We start from the raw sequence: 17,342 nt of genomic DNA, 5'->3' as shown, positions 1-17,342 counted from the left end.
TCTGGAGTGGGAATAGTAATTGTTACCCCTACGCTATACAACATTTTCCCTACTGTTGCACTCTCTGGAGTTGGAATAGTAATTTTTACCCCGACGCTATCCTACACTTTCCCTACTGTTGCACTCTCTGGAGTGGGAATAGTAATTGTTACCCCTACGCTATCCAACACTTTCCCTACTGTTGCACTCTCTGGAGTTGGAATAGTAATTTTTACCCCTACGCTATCCAACACTTCCCCTACTGTTGCACTCTCTGGAGTGGGAATAGTAATGGCTACCCCTACGCTATCCAACACTTTCCCTACTGTTGCACTCTCTGGAGTGGAAATAGTAATTTTTATCCATACGCTATCCAACACTTTCCCTACTATTGCACTCTCTGGAGTTGGAATAGTAATTGTTACCCCTACGCTATCCAACACTTTCCCTACTGTTGCACTCTCTGGAGTGGGAATAGTAATTTTTACCCGTACGCTATCCAAAATGTATTTAATTTTTTTTATTTGTTTTACATTTTTATTAATTGTTATTTATATTGTTATTTGATGTATATAAATGTATTTGTAATTTATTATATTTTCATTTTTTTATAAATTATTAAAATAATTTATTAAAGGTATTATTAATGAAGTATATACTATGTATTATATCTTTATTATTATTAGTTTTTATTACATTATTTATTAATTTGAAGTATTATAATATATTTTTAACTATGTTTATTACATTTATAAGTATTATTTTATTAATATTCCATGTTTTTTTATTTAAAAAAAATATTTTTTAAAAAACTATATTTTTGACATCGAAATTATTTTTTCAATATTTTTGTACTTACCTTGTTAGAGATAGGATCTCGATATTAATGTAATCGATATTTTTGTTGCGATATTTTGGTAGGTAGATATATTTGTAGTCGATATTTTGGCATAGATTTGCGATGAAGTACCTATCCGCCAGACTCCAAATCATGTCTTTAGTATTCAGAAGACCTGAACATTAATAGTCAGGCATATTGTCATTACACACTAGCAATTGAATCTGCTTGCCCGCAAGGGCTTGACAGCTCTCTACGAGAGATTCCCATGCAGCTGGAACATAAAGATATCCAGTTCCTTCTAGTGGATTTTCAATACCAAATTGTATTCCCAGTGAAGGAATATATTACCGGCCTGTTCTTGTCCTTTATCTTATTCTAATAATATATTAATCAACATTCCATTAAGAAGCAGTAAAGTGTAAGAAAGCTAATTTAATTATGCTTTGGGGATCTCTTTTAATGCATTTTATCCATTTTAATATCACCACAAAAGAGACAAGCAATGTTCCATACTGTGTGCCGTAATGTATCGAAGGCAATGTTAACTCTAGTGCCATGTAAATAACTCAGATCAGCTGTTTTACACTAGAAAGGTACACTGTGTGTCCTCTAAAGACTATGACGTAGACTTGTATTGCCTATTGTCTATAAGTCTGAGATTTGATGAGGTGTTGTGTATTTCTTTTTGTTGATTAAATGAAAGTTTGTTTTACATTATGGTGAAGTATTCAGCACCACACCTGTGCCAGCCACTAACATTATGTGTATGTGTTAGAAATCGGGTCTCATCCCCCTCCCCTGAGGTCACAGCTGCTCCATCTCTAGCTTCTTTCCAGGCCCTAAGCACCTTTCGAAGCTCATCATTTTTGGTCGGGACTTTAAAAGAACATTTAAATATTTTTTTGAGTTGGCTCCCCATGTAGGTTTCTAAAGATTCCAGCTCAAACTCAGGTACTGCAGATGTAGCTGCAGGCTCTCCAGACTGAGACATGATTTTTGAGAGAATTCACAGAAAATCGGCAATCAGAAAAAAAAGATTTGGTTTTGATCTCTATGTGGCTAGTAGGATGCACCAAATTGCTGCCAGGAATTGCACAACACAAGTCCTATCCTCCCTGCTGATCAACAATGTTAAAAATAATGTCTCTAGTTGGCAGAGTTATGTACCCTGTCCAAGTAGGAACCACAGTTCTAGTCAGGGTAAGTCATTCACGCACTTAAATCTGCCCATGCTCACCTTCTGGTAGCCAAATCCAAACAAAATCACCACGCACTTGCTCACACACGCATATACATTCCCTTAAATCCCACTACGCAGCATGGCCCCCTCACCTGCATGCCCGATTGACCGGTCGCTGCCACTCCGCAATTCTTTTCAGCTCCGATCCTCCGTACACCGCAGTGAGGGGACAAAGAGGGCTTCCCCCTGAGACCCGAGCCCTTTATCTCCTTGCATTCTGGGAGGGACGCCCGCACCTAGTTGACGCCCCTCCGACATTCCTGCACTATTGAAGACTCCCCTTTTTCCCCGCCACCTTTCAACCGGAAGTCGGCTCCCGCCCGAGCTGCCACTAAGGCCCCCCCGTCCCTAGGCGTGAGTGGGGGCCTGCCATTCTCTCTCTTTTCATCACAATTTCTATTTTTTGTAAGTTTTATATTTGACACTATTGAGACCGTCTTTGCAACATCAATAAAAAAGAATTGTGTTTTAAACGAGCATTCATGCTCGTGTTTAACACTTTACACAAGGTTATTTTGTGATGCACTACCGTATTTGTATATAGCGAACAACAGTTGGCATCTAGTCCCATACGAACACTACCATCTAGCGCAAGCACATCACAGTATGCAGAAATGCATTCTTAGGCATAGCGTTAACAGCTCAATTATCCATTTAAAGATGGCGGCCATCTAAATGCCACATAAACCTAATCATTCGACTAACACAGTGGGTATCACTTGCGCCAGCAGTATTTCGTTTTATTCTTTTGGTTTCCAACAGTATACCTTTGATAATTGTCTAATACAGTCACTTTTGCATGCACGTCACCATATACATCCAGTTAAACAACCTAACACACACCCATGTAAAGATGACGGCTGGTCATGTCGACTGCGTAAACGTGTCTATTTCTACTTCCGGTCCTTCACCGGTTCACTTGAACGGCTTACACTCCAGGATAACATCCATGCTGTTATGGTGGAAGGGTGAAAATGTATTTGCTTTAAACATCACCTTATTGGTCATTTCTTGCACATGTATTAGAATAAGTGCACCTTATGATGGTATTTGTAGTTATTTTAGACACAACAAGCACGCTATCGGTTAAATTATTTTTGACACCATAGGAGAACACGATGATGAAATACAGCCAGCAACACAAATTTAAAAAATCTGCATGTCACCAACAGCCTAGTTTTGTAACCATTAACTTGAACTCCTCACAAGTCATCAATTATTTTGAGTAATAACCCGATAATTTACTGAAATAGCAATACAACATGTTTCACAATGTTTGTTGTCACAATGCTCAACACGAAGCCACATCTTAGCACCAACTTGGTGTAGAGGGTTATTTATATCCTTACTTGTCATTTCATTTTCACATTAATCCATTGTCTTGTAGGAATACAACCCCTGATGAAGGGCAATGATATGCCCGGAAAGCATTGGGGACATCCTTAATCTTCGTTTGATGATTACAAAATGACATGAATTGTTTATGTCTTTACATGAATTAAATGGATGCCTACTAGCATGAGAAGATATCATGTGTTTTGAAAATAAATAAGGAATTTCAACCGTAAACGAAGGTGCACCTTGAGATTGAATAGACAAAAACTTTACCCAAAGTTTTTTAATTGTGATCCATGGCAGTGCACTAAAGGGATGCTTCCCAGTGGGGAAGCGCAACTATAAATACTCTTGCTAAACGTCCAGGATCAGAGGTCGATACCTTTATGCACGCCAACTAACCTTTAAACACTTGTGTTCATAACTTGTTGTAAATGAAGGAATATCAAAAATTGGAGTGCGTGATCCATTCTGTAAATCACACAAAAGCAGTTAAAACCTAGACATTATGATGCATCAGTGTTCCTTTCAGGAACCACAAAGAATCAATCAAATGTTGCCAATTTTAGCTCCGCATATTACACCACAACCCCACATACTACCATACTAGGTGCACCCCTAAAGTCTGCAAGTTCTAATGCTAAACCTCTGCTGAACTATAAAGTTTTACTATTGTTAGAAATCCTAACCTAGGTCAGTGGAAAGCTCCAATAATCCTTCATATCTAACTGCAAGAACACTTATCACTGGCTCTGAAAATCTGATACTGGTTATTATAATCCAATGAATAACACATTTAAAGCCCTATGCAAGATTCACAGCACACCCCATAGTAAAAGATCCAGGACGAAGTGTCCATATACTGCTCACTTTCTCCCTCAGACTAAGCCTAGTGCTCTGATTCACTAGACCCATGAGAATAAAATAAATATGATTTAAGTCCTGTCTCCACATCCAATCAATAGAATACTGCCTAACAATCAGAGGAGCCACCAAATATCCTCTTTAACTCGAAAGAAAGGCACTTTTTCTCAAGAAGACACACAAACATCTTTCCATGAGCCCCCAGACCGAGTTATTAATTGACCTCCATCCCCAACATCATATCATGGTCGATTGGAGGAAATTCCTGCTATCCTAATGGATAAACATAACGCTTCATTGCTTTATACTCATTCTAGGACTTAGGTCAAAATTAAAATCTATCACATGTAGAGGGGGAACACCTGGTCGAGTTTTAATACATTGAGTATGGGTAAAGCACAGCTGCTTTCTTCCATCCTGGGAGGTTGAGTAGAAGTTATGCCATCACTGATAAAACACTAAAAGGATGTACCCCTCTATCTCTTTAGAAGTTCCTTGGATACTTATTACGGGAGAGGCAGTCTTTGGGGTGGTAGATGTGTGTAGAGTGTAGCAGTTTCTGATCTTTGACCACTAATTGTAGAGAAGGAAACTCCACTCCACTGAGTTGTTATGCGACCCTTGTGTTGTAGTAATTGGAATTGGATAGGCCAAGTTGGGTCTTTGGGGCCTCTGATGAGACCTTTCAGAAAAGTTAGATTTGTTTTCCACCTAATGTGGCTATGCTTTAACTGTGGGGTCGAGAGAATTAAGAGGAAACACTGCCTAAGGATTTCGATGAAATTTGTCTATTCAATGTTCCCTTCATTGCTTAGCTCATATTCCTTCTATGCTTTGTGCATTGCTTCTACATTTTGTTTTATGCTCAAACCACCAAGCAAATTTAGGTAGTAAGATAAATATAGAATTAGCTATGCCTTTATTTTTTCATTTCTCAACCATGGTCTTAAACTTAAATTGTCTTACAACTCTAAAATGCTCCAGGTTGCTCCCAGACTAAGTTTAAAGATTTGGAATCTTTGTTACAGGATGTGACATTGAAAGATAAGCTGATTATTTTGGCTTTATTTCAACTGGTATGAGACCGATAATGTTGCCAGTGATTCAAAATGTTTCACTTAATCTCAAAGTGTGTTTTTCCTTCTTTCATTTTAGATGTGGCAGTTGTAGACATGAGCGATGTTGGCAGACAGCCGTCTCTCTTCTATCACCTTGGAGTGCGCGAAAGCTTTGATATGGCAAATAATGTGATTGTCTACCATGACACAGATCCTGACACAGCTCAGTCACTTAAGGTGAGATAAACTTTCTTTGCACTTTATAATGAGCACATCAGAATGTCAAAGCAATAGTATTTTCACTATAGCAGTTTCCCCCAAAAATTGTCGAAGCAACATCAGTGTGGCTGTTGATATCAACTTGAGGGCAGTCAATCTTTCTGGACATCTCAAGATCAAGTTCATAACTCACATCTTTCAAAGTACCTTTTTTCCAGGAGGGTTTCTAAAAGGGATGGATTTTCCTTTTTAACTTGATACTGGTGGATATATGACCATGCCCAACATTTCTGTAATTATTGAGCATAAAACTAAGAATTATCAAAAAGTCAGATCTATGATGGAAAACAAATATGGACACAGTTCAATAAATGTCCCTTTAGAGATGTGTTTCTCTTACACATTCGCCCTGGAGCCCTGTTACCCTCCCAACAAACTAGGTGCAAGTTCAAACAAGTTTCTCCAAACTTGACCCCAAGCAGGAGTATTACAACATATGATATAGCGGTGCTGACAGAAAAACGTACAGAGCCATAGGGTCAGTGGAAGTGGTTTGTCACATTCTTGTAGGACCTTATGAGTCCCTCAAAGAAGGGGAATGTGTTTTCTCTGGAGAGGGGGGTGGTGGTCTATCAGTTGGGCCTTGGGGTAGATGTCCTCAGAGTCCCTTGCTCCAGAGTTCAGCCTCCGACACCTAAGAGACTTCCATTTACCTCCCAGATTGTCTGTGCCGATTGAGGCTGTCTGATGATCCCCAGGTGAGAGTTTGATTGGTAAGGACTGGAGTGGCCTGTGCTCCGTTGCCCATTCTCAAGCAGGCTCCAGGGATTCAAAGTAGAGGAATATAGAGGCATATTTCACCTTGAGCTACACTGGATATAGAAGCATGTATTGGTTTTTGAGGGCCCCCAGAGTTTTTGATTAATCTTGTCATAAGATTTCCTGATATGTGTTACGTTCCGGGTGTTGTCTGGGAATATTATGACACATTCTGCATCCAAGAGCAGAAACCTGAACTAATTTCATAAAAGTCGTAGGAAAAGGAGCTCAAAGTCCGAGCAATTTGGAACTACAAGGCTACGATGGAGAGCTTTTGAAAATGTTGTTGATCTTGTGGCCACTGATCAAATGAGCGAATGTGTGGTATGCTAATATATTGAGTTTCTTACGTCAGTGTTTTGTTACATTATGATTACACTTTTAATAACTTGGTGACAGTGGCTAAGGACCCCTATAAATAGAATTGCCAACATCAGTATTTCAAGACAGACATTTCTTCTGTTGCCTTTATGTGCTAATATTTATTCTTGGACCTTCTTCAACAAACCAATCCTTTAGTTGGAAAACTTGTATGTATGTAAATTGATATGCTTTGGGGTTGTGGACCGAGTCCTGATATTCCATACTCATTACTTTCATTGTCTATTGACTCCAGCACTTGCTGTGAATTCCCATCTCTAGACCTTATTTGAGTTCTCAGTCCTACAATACCCAACTCTGGAGTGGTGGGGTTAACATCCTTTTAGGACTGATGGACATACTGGGATGTCGTAGGTGATGAAATTAACTCATCCCTAAAACTATATTGTACTGGCAGATCTTCAGACCGCTTTACAATAGAACCAAGTATAACATAAGGACTACAGAATAAGAAACAGATGCATGAGTCTAAACACAAAAAAACAAATGTTACAATTGTGTGTACGAAAGATGTATAATTTAAATTCAGTGTAAATATAATCTGCCAGTATTGGCGGGAAGTGAGCACAAAGAGTATTGGCAGGAAGTGAGAGCAAAGACTATAGACATAACATAATGACATTATATAGTATCGAATTATGATCTCAACTAGTTGGTTAGTTTGAAAATATGCCCAAACTGTATCCAGGGGACCCTGCCGCTAGCCCTGTCCCCACGATTACAATACATAGGGTGGAGCAAGCCGGCTGTAGTCAACGTGCCCCTGGCAGGACAGTCTTCCCGGTTATTCCCCTGCACTGCACCAGGCATCAGGCAGGTGCACCAGTCTGACCTCTTACCGAGGGTTGGGTGAGCTCCACAGGCTGGGGGAGGCTGAACCACAGAGGCGCACAACAACGGTCTCCTCGCCCTAGTCTCATTATTCCCCGCACCGGCAGGTTGCGGCGTCCCAGAGACTGGAGAGTCAGCAGCAGACTGCAGTCCCAGCTCGTGGTCACCCCCGTCCTGTGGGACAGGGACTCGCCTCTCCCCCAGTGGGGAACGGGGAAAGTAGGGGAAGCAATGCTGGTGGCCATCTGGAGGCACTGAGCAGGCAGTGGAGGAGGGTGTCAGCAGGCTCTCGCACTCCAGTTGGATACAGGGTCAGTGCAGGAGAACAGCAGTGGTAGCAGGTCCCTGCAGCTAGAACTTAGCCAGATTCCTATTCCCCTAGGATCCAGCTGGGGGCAACTGGAAAGCAGTACTGGTAATCGTCTGGAGGCACCCAGCCTCCTGGGTTCCTTCCCTCCTCACTGTTGCTGCACGATCCTCACCTTGAACCCCGCCTCGCTCGTTTTGGCCCTGCAGGATCCTGGGGCGGCTCTCCACGGGTCCCGATGGACGTAGGCTCGAAGGGGGGCCCACTCAAGGGGACCACGCCCTATGGCAATTCCTGGTCAGGGAGCTCGCAAGTTGGCCTTCTCTCCCTCTCTCTACCTGTTGGAGCACCTTGAGTGGTGCATTTTTCATGGAGAATCCCTTGCAGAGATGAAAAATGGGTCTTTCAGTGTGCAATCACGTTCACTGCGACTGCAAGCTAACTTGCATTGACTCTTGGATGCCTTTGAATGACAACTAATGAGTGCATGTGCCAGTCAAATAAGTACGCTCAAAAGAGTCTCTACAAGCTCCATCGTGTATAATATTAACCATCTACCCTTCTGGGCGTGCATTGCAGGGCATTGATTATTTTGCTCCCAAAAATAATATCACTGCAATGTAGTGAGGTGGGAAGTATAGACGAGGACACATTTTATAAGCAATATTAGTTTGTTGTAAAAGGTCTGTCTTAATAAAGATCTTGCCCTCCTGTATCAACGAGTCTGCAGCAGTGGCCGGCACAGGTAAGCGCTGTGGGGTGGGAATGGGGGATGTCGACAGACGACAGAATAGGTATTATTTATTTATTTAATTATCCCAGCATTCACACTGGTCTTACGTCAGTCTCACCCAGCTCTCGCAACAGATTTAGAGGGGGCAGTTGCCAATTTTGATCACTGGATTAGTCAGGGGGTTAGGGCCAGCTCCAAAGCTAATCAGGGTAGCATTCAACGCTCTCTTCCTTCGCAGCCATGGTATTCTCCCAAGCTCATGGACTTGAAACAGGGGTGCAAGAGGTTGGAGCTCAGCTGGCGTCTGAATTATTGTACGACTGCAAAGGCAACCCTGAGACTAGAGTACTATATGGCCATTAGAAAGGCGAAAAGTGATTACTTCGCTGGGAGGATCGCGCTGGTCCGGAATAACAGCAAGGAATCTTTGCGATTGTCCGGAGCTTCCTATCCCCCTGCGCCGAACAAAGTTTGCTACCTGTATCATAGGAGTGGTGCAAGGAGCTTTCCACTTTTTTTGCTGATAAGATTCTTAAGATTCAGGAGAGTGTTGGACCACCTTCCGGACCTGCGGAGACTCCATCTCCGGGGTCCCCCTCGAACCTTTCTGCGGTTTCCGCCCAGCTCACCTCATTTCTGCCCACTACTGAGGAAGACATTCTAGCCATCCTGGGGTCTCTTAAGTCTGGCTCTCCCGCCGACTCCAGCCCGGCTCGGGTCTTGACTGGGGTAGCAGAGGTAGTTTGCCCAGCAGTGGTGGATATGGTTAATTCGTCCCTTCTGTCCGGCTATGTACCTGTGCAATGGAATCAGGCTAAACTACTACCCCTCCTGAAGAAACCCTCATTGGACCCTTTGCTGCTGGCTAATTATCGGCCCATCTCACTCCTTCCAGCCCTGGCCAAAGTCTGTGAGAAGGTAGTCTTTCGGCAGCTCGAGTCGTTTGTGGAAAACATCAGGGGCGCTCCACCCAGCTCAGTCAGGATTTAGAACTGCCTACAGCACTGAGACCGCATTGGTGGAGATGTTGGAGGCCATCAGAGAGTATCTCGACGGGGGCGGCAGGGCTGCCCTGATCTTACTTGACCTCTCTGCCGCCTTCTACACGGTGCCCGACCAGCAGCTCTTGGACAGGCTATCTGCAGTTGGGATTTCGGGCTTGGTCTGGGAATTGGTTAAATCCTTTTTGGATTCCCGTTCACAACAGGTCTGCATGGCTTCCTGCGCCTCCACTGTCAGGAACCTGGCCACCGGGGTTCCGCAGGGCTCCACCCTAAGCCCCCTCCAATTTAATATTTACTTAACTCCGCTAGTCTATCTGGCTGAGGAGCTGGGCGCAAAAGTAATAGCGTATGCTGACGACACGCAGCTGCTCTTTACTTGGGGTGATTTGAACTTAAATACGGTAGCCGACCAGACGTGCTTAGCCTCAGTATTTCATTGGAAGGCCCAGGCTTCCCTCAAATGTAACAAGGATAAATCGGAGGTCCTCCTATATGGCCAGTTCCCCGCATACTTCAGAAACTGCTTGTGGCCACCTAACCACCCCAGCCCGCAGTCTGAGGGCGGGCCAGCTAAAAATCTGGGGATTTGGTTTAGTAAGGACCTCCGATTTAGCGACCACGTGAAAAAATTGACGGGGTCTGTTTTGGCACTCTGAAAACACTCAGTAAAAATGTTCCTTTTCTTCCGAGAGTAGCCAAGGAGATGATCACCCGTGCCCTGATCCTGTCTAGACTAGATTATGCTAATGCTCTGTTCCATGGCTTGCCTGACTACTTGCTGCGCTGGCTCCAAATTATTCAGAACGCCGCAGCTAGGCTCTTCTTTAATGCCTCAAGGAGATCCAGCGCACGCCAATACTTACAGGAACTACACTGGCTGCCGGTGGCTCAGCGGGTGCAGTTCAAAGCTATCACTCTGGTCCACCGGGCCCTTCACGGGCTGGGCCCCATTTACCTTAGGAAGCGCTTTGCTTTCTATGTGCCAAATCGTCCTTTGAGATCGGCGTGTCGCCGCCAGATGATCGTCCCGCGCTTCCGCAGAGTGCGGCTGGGTGGCCAGTCACTCTCTGTCAAAGCTGCGGAGGCATGGAATGGGCTTCCTCCCATTCTCCAACTCATTCCAAAGTTTCAACTTTTTAAAAAGCATCTTAAAACACATCTGTTCAGCAAGACCCACTAATCTGAATCTCGCCTCTACCCCTGCTCTCTCAGCGTCAGGAAACTCTAGAGTAACAGCGCACGCTACAAATGTAATATAACATAACATATATAACATATAACATATATACGTATTCCGTCATCTGTCTACTTCACCTCATTCCCACCCCGCCCCACCCCAACACGGTTACCTGTGCTGGCTACCTCTGCGAGTGTGGAGGCTGCCACAGTATAGGATCAGTGTGTAATCAATGTACCGTCGACCTGTGTGCCTCGCCGATTATTTTCCCGCACTCTCCCATGATGCCTTTAAATGTTAGAAAAAAAAGAATTGGCTTGTGCATTCCATTCTATTCTCCATCTTTTGTAGAACAAAAAAAAGCTTATTTTGCAATTCCTTTGCTGTACCTTTTACTGTGTAAAATATAAAAACTGAAACTACACTGATGTTATTGTTAAAACATGTTATAGGGATGTTTTAAGGTATTTTTTACACAAAATGATTGAAAAGTTAAATATCATTGAAGATCTTTATGTATAGAAGTAGGGTGTTGTTTGTCACATGTCACACAGCAAGAATAAATCCCAATCTAGAGGGTATGCTAGGGTGATCAGTTAATCTCTCACATTTGCTGCGATTTCTCTTGGGAAAAATTGCATTAAGCCATTGATTACTTGTTTCTAGTGTTTTACAAAAGGGGGTGGTGATGAACAGAGTGTCTGAGTTAAACAGACCACTCTTACCCAGTCCAAAGATCAGGGCTTGATCCATCACCGTTATTTATCTCACTGCCCCATCCCAGCTCAGAACCTGGCTATATGCAAATCAGTCTGTCCCTGGCCCAGTGCATCATGGGAACAGGGCAGACTAAACTACCAAGCCAATTCTTCACCAGAAAGGAGACAAGCTACCGGGGACCGGTTTCTGGCATTTCAGCCTTCTTCGGCCCGGCTTGCTTGAATCCTGATGGAGCAGTGAGAAAGGGACTCATGTCTGAGTATACCCTGCCACACCTATAGTGGCCAAAAACGATTTACAAAAGGGGGTGGTGATGAACAGAGTGTCTGAGTTAAACAGACCACTCTTACCCAGTCCAAAGATCAGGGCTTGATCCATCACCGTTATTTATCTCACTGCCCCATCCCAGCTCAGAACCTGGCTATATGCAAATCAGTCTGTCCCTGGCCCAGTGCATCATGGGAACAGGGCAGACTAAACTACCAAGCCAATTCTTCACCAGAAAGGAGACAAGCTACCGGGGACCGGTTTCTTGCATTTCAGCCTTCTTCGGCCCGGCTTGCTTGAATCCTGATGGAGCAGTGAGAAAGGGACTCATGTCTGAGTATACCCTGCCACACCTATAGTGGCCAAAAACGATTTACAAAAGGGGGTGGTGATGAACAGAGTGTCTGAGTTAAACAGACCACTCTTACCCAGTCCAAAGATCAGGGCTTGATCCATCACCGTTATTTATCTCACTGCCCCATCCCAGCTCAGAACCTGGCTATATGCAAATCAGTCTGTCCCTGGCCCAGTGCATCATGGGAACAGGGCAGACTAAACTACCAAGCCAATTCTTCACCAGAAAGGAGACAAGCTACCGGGGACCGGTTTCTGGCATTTCAGCCTTCTTCGGCCCGGCTTGCTTGAATCCTGATGGAGCAGTGAGAAAGGGACTCATGTCTGAGTGTACCCTGCCACACCTATAGTGGCCAAAAACGATTTACAAAAGGGGGTGGTGATGAACAGAGTGTCTGAGTTAAACAGACCACTCTTACCCAGTCCAAAGATCAGGGCTTGATCCATCACCGTTATTTATCTCACTGCCCCATCCCAGCTCAGAACCTGGCTATATGCAAATCAGTCTGTCCCTGGCCCAGTGCATCATGGGAACAGGGCAGACTAAACTACCAAGCCAATTCTTCACCAGAAAGGAGACAAGCTACCGGGGACCGGTTTCTGGCATTTCAGCCTTCTTCGGCCCGGCTTGCTTGAATCCTGATGGAGCAGTGAGAAAGGGACTCATGTCTGAGTATACCCTGCCACACCTATAGTGGCCAAAAACGATTTACAAAAGGGGGTGGTGATGAACAGAGTGTCTGAGTTAAACAGACCACTCTTACCCAGTCCAAAGATCAGGGCTTGATCCATCACCGTTATTTATCTCACTGCCCCATCCCAGCTCAGAACCTGGCTATATGCAAATCAGTCTGTCCCTGGCCCAGTGCATCATGGGAACAGGGCAGACTAAACTACCAAGCCAATTCTTCACCAGAAAGGAGACAAGCTACCGGGGACCGGTTTCTGGCATTTCAGCCTTCTTCGGCCCGGCTTGCTTGAATCCTGATGGAGCAGTGAGAAAGGGACTCATGTCTGAGTATACCCTGCCACACCTATAGTGGCCAAAAACGATTTACAAAAGGGGGTGGTGATGAACAGAGTGTCTGAGTTAAACAGACCACTCTTACCCAGTCCAAAGATCAGGGCTTGATCCTTCACCGTTATTTATCTCACTGCCCCATCCCAGCTCAGAACCTGGCTATATGCAAATCAGTCTGTCCCTGGCCCAGTGCATCATGGGAACAGGGCAGACTAAACTACCAAGCCAATTCTTCACCAGAAAGGAGACAAGCTACCGGGGACCGGTTTCTGGCATTTCAGCCTTCTTCGGCCCGGCTTGCTTGAATCCTGATGGAGCAGTGAGAAAGGGACTCATGTCTGAGTATACCCTGCCACACCTATAGTGGCCAAAAACGATTTACAAAAGGGGGTGGTGATGAACAGAGTGTCTGAGTTAAACAGACCACTCTTACCCAGTCCAAAGATCAGGGCTTGATCCATCACCGTTATTTATCTCACTGCCCCATCCCAGCTCAGAACCTGGCTATATGTTTCTAGTGTTAGCATGTAGCTGCTTCTATGGACAGCCAAGGTAAATTGTTTTTTAAACGTTCATTATTATTCTGTCGCAACTCCCTCTCCTGGGATTATTTCTTCAGGTTTACCTCACCATTTATTTCTCTTTTTATTTATTTTATTGAGTATTCCACAGAAAATGCAATACATTTATAATAAAGAGACATAAAAAATGTAAACAATCTGTGAATCTTTTTTTGACAGAATCACGCCTGTAAAAGAAAGCAATTTCTTCCGACCATACTACAATACCACGTTTAGCAAGACGAGCTTGAACTAAACTAGGAGACAGACCGACAGACGCACGCACACACATGTATGATTTTAGTAAAATTAAAAGGTCTTGGTTAAACCCAGACCTAAAAAAATCAACAAACATAGATAAATTAGTTCTATAATAAAATTGCAGGCCGATGGCAGGAAGATATTTGTATAACTGGGTCCTTTTTAATTAATACTATGGTTATAGCCATAAACATGACTTAATTCTAGTCAAATCCTTCAATCATCTTGTAAAGCACAGCCTACACACGTTTAAAAATAAAGTCAAGATTAGCTTTAAGCATCTGGCAACGATTTTGAAAGCTTGTTAGCGAGCTAAAAATGATCCCTCAGTATTTCCATGTAGATATCATACTTCAACAAATCAGAGTCACTATTTTTCCAAGAGAACCACATCTGCAAGATTTGAGGCTAGCCAGAACATACTCTGGGACTTATTTATGAGGCCCTTACGCCACTTTTTGTGAGACTGCAGTTGCGTAAAAAATGCGCCACACTACGCCACATTCACAAAATTATGCATCTAGGCGGATGCGTCACTTTGTAAACCCCTTGCGCTACATTATACCTGCGACAGGTATAATGTGTGCACGGTGGGCGTTCTGGCGCAGAAAAGTCTCGTAGAAGTGTTGCAGTGAAATCTATGAGATGTCACTGGGACACTTCTACGGCCTCACTGTGTAAAATCCTGTAAGGGGTGACACAGGCCTTTTCACATGGGGCTTGCCCCATGTGAAACAACACATTGCTGGTGTTCTGGCGCATCCATGGTGTCACAAGGAGGGTGCACTGAAAAGTGCTGCACCATTGTTTTACCACAGCGATGCAACACATTTTTTATTAATGAGCCCCTGAATTTTTTTGATAATTTCTGCAGTCTCCCAAAACTGCCTTATTTACTAATCTACCTTTTATTTTAATGGTTTAATGCAGACTTGAATTTTTACTTTCCAAGTTTTCTCAGGTTTCAATTGTGGAGTAACATTTGTTACTTAGAGAGCTATTAGTGACAACAATTCATGTGAACTTAACCCCTTGGGTGCTCATGACGAGCTCAGCTCGTCATGAGGCACAGTGGCGCTGTGCTCATGACGAGCTGAGCTCGTCATGACTGCCGCGGATGGCCCACGCGGGTATAATTCCCCTGCTGTGCTGGGCGTTCCATTGAGCGGGCGTGGTCATGACGAGCTCAGCTCGTCATGAGCACAGTGCCACCGTGCTGCATGACGAGCCGAGCCCGCCACGAGCACCGCTGCGCCGCGCGTGGCCCCCCTCCTCTCTGCACTGCGGGGGAATTAGCCCCAAGGGGAAAGAGTTAAAGATGAAGATTATTTTTCATAAAAAACTGAATGGCCCATTAAGATACTTGGTTGGTTATCTACTTTTCAAGGCATATTTTCCATTTGAGTAGCTTGAGTAGCAACTATGCTGTTACTATGTATACAAAGTCCTTTAGTCAATATTTCAAGGACCACAGTTGAAGTTTGTGATATGTGCTCATATGTAGTTAGCTGTTTGACTAGGCGTTCTCCATGGCAAATAAAACATTTTGTATTGTGGTCATCATAGCAGAAATCAGAAAATGAGAGATATCTAACTGGAGTAGTATATTAGGTATATGTTCTTCAGCTACACGAGGCAAAATGTAATTAATGGAGGCTAACCAAAGAAAAGAGTTTAAGTCAGTAATGATTTGGCAATTCTTGTCTGGCTTAATTTCTGTTGAATTTTGAATTAAATTCTCATTCTTATTTAAAGATTTGTTTGCTATTACGGACTCAGTATAATTCAAGCACCTTATTGTCGAGAGTTTTTGAGTAGAAGTTATAAAGCATTCCCAAGTCTCAAAATCACATATGAAATCCTCCATAACCACCCTGTGAACTGAAGAGTCAATCCCATCAGTAACATCAGAGAAGAAATTTGGTTTACAGATTACTGAATAATTACTGACAAAGTAACCCAAAACTGTTTGCTTTTGTTGTGACTGCCTGACCCCTCTTGTGCCTCAGACCGGGCTTAGATTGTCTTTTGATTTAAAATTTGTATTTTCCCTTTATTTGTTGGAGTATAATCTTACCCTATTATTCTGTGGCTAAGTATTGAGACATATGCATACAATTTCATCGACTAAATAAATTCCTCAGGATACAATTAAAATATATCTAAGAATATAAAATACTTTAATGTAATAGTGCTTATGTATAGAAGGTGCAGAACTTCTGAATACTGTCACTGGTCTTTTAGCAGCTTGCTTAGCGTGCTTTGTTTGGTAACACTTTCACTTGCTCTATAATATAGAAGCCACCCGAAGGCGGGGCAGGTCAGCAGCACATCCAGTTACCAATCAGGAGGTAGGGTGGGTGGTTCCAATGTCTAAGACCACACCCACTTGGCTGCACCCTCCTGAATCTAGATCACCACACAGTCAGTAGTAAAAGTGCACAGTGGTATAAGCCCAAACTTCCAACATGCAAAAATGACCTTAAGCATGTCATTAGTTTAACTATTTATTCCTCTAATCCTCTGGCATTGCATCTAAAAGTATTTTAGCACCAATGCAAGTGTCAGGCAAAGTAATCTCTGGTTGTTGCCCCTTCTTTGGCGATAGCCATATTTGTTTTTTTACTCTTTCCTCTATTGGCTGGAAATTACTCCATATTGTAAAATCTCTGTTTCTATAATAATTACGATGCTTTGTGATCACAGTGCATGTATGCCACTCACATATATAATGTGTACATTTTATTATAATGGTTCACCTTTGTGTTCATATAACAGCCCTCTTTGGTAAGCACCCAACATCCAAAAAGCCATGTACGTGATAGTCTCCAGCACTGTCAACTGTGTTGCGAGGTCCACAGATTCTGGTGTGGTAATTCCCCCTCTGTGTAGGGATACCAACACATGCTTCTAATTCCAGGGCAATAGAGTTATGCTTTTCTTTTCCATGCTGCAATCAGCCCTTTATTTTTAGAATTTAGAATGTATTTGTCCCCCAAATGCATGTGATCTTGTAGATATATTACATTTTAACGAAGCCAATGCTTTTCTACTCTTGGATGTGTTGGTTTTTGTATAGTAACCTATTGAAATGGAGTATCTGCATTTTCACTCATCCAAATGATTTTGAAGTCATAGGATAAAGAAACAATAGAGATATGGCTAAGGCGTGTATTCTGTTAGTGTGTTCTTTGGGGTGTTTTAACCATTTGTAGAATTTCTTGTTGATTTTCTTTCATAGATTTGCCTGCGACTCAAGAACCTTTACTCTATCCTTTCGTATTTGAAAGCTCCATGAGGGTCATGACCTTTAATACTGCATGTGTCATCCACGTTGATAATGTCAATATCCCTTCTCATTCATCATAATA

General features: G+C 43.1%; 1 protein-coding gene across 4 annotated transcripts in view; it reads left to right on the top strand.

Annotated features, from left to right (window-relative positions):
- MAP3K15 (mitogen-activated protein kinase kinase kinase 15) overlaps window positions 1-17,342 on the top strand; it is a 1,281,486-nt gene that overhangs the window by 253,824 nt on the left and 1,010,320 nt on the right. For all 4 annotated transcript variants that reach the window (XM_086934586.1, XM_086934588.1, XM_086934587.1 and 1 more), the window contains exon 2: window positions 5,415-5,554. In XM_086934586.1, coding sequence (XP_086790712.1) covers window positions 5,415-5,554 — 140 coding nt within the window. The remainder of the gene's footprint in view (window positions 1-5,414; window positions 5,555-17,342) is intronic.

This window comes from Lissotriton vulgaris, chromosome 8, assembly GCF_964263255.1.
Source record: "Lissotriton vulgaris chromosome 8, aLisVul1.2, whole genome shotgun sequence".
NCBI classification, from domain to species: Eukaryota; Metazoa; Chordata; class Amphibia; order Caudata; family Salamandridae; genus Lissotriton; species Lissotriton vulgaris.
This window is presented reverse-complemented; position numbering and strand designations above follow the sequence as displayed.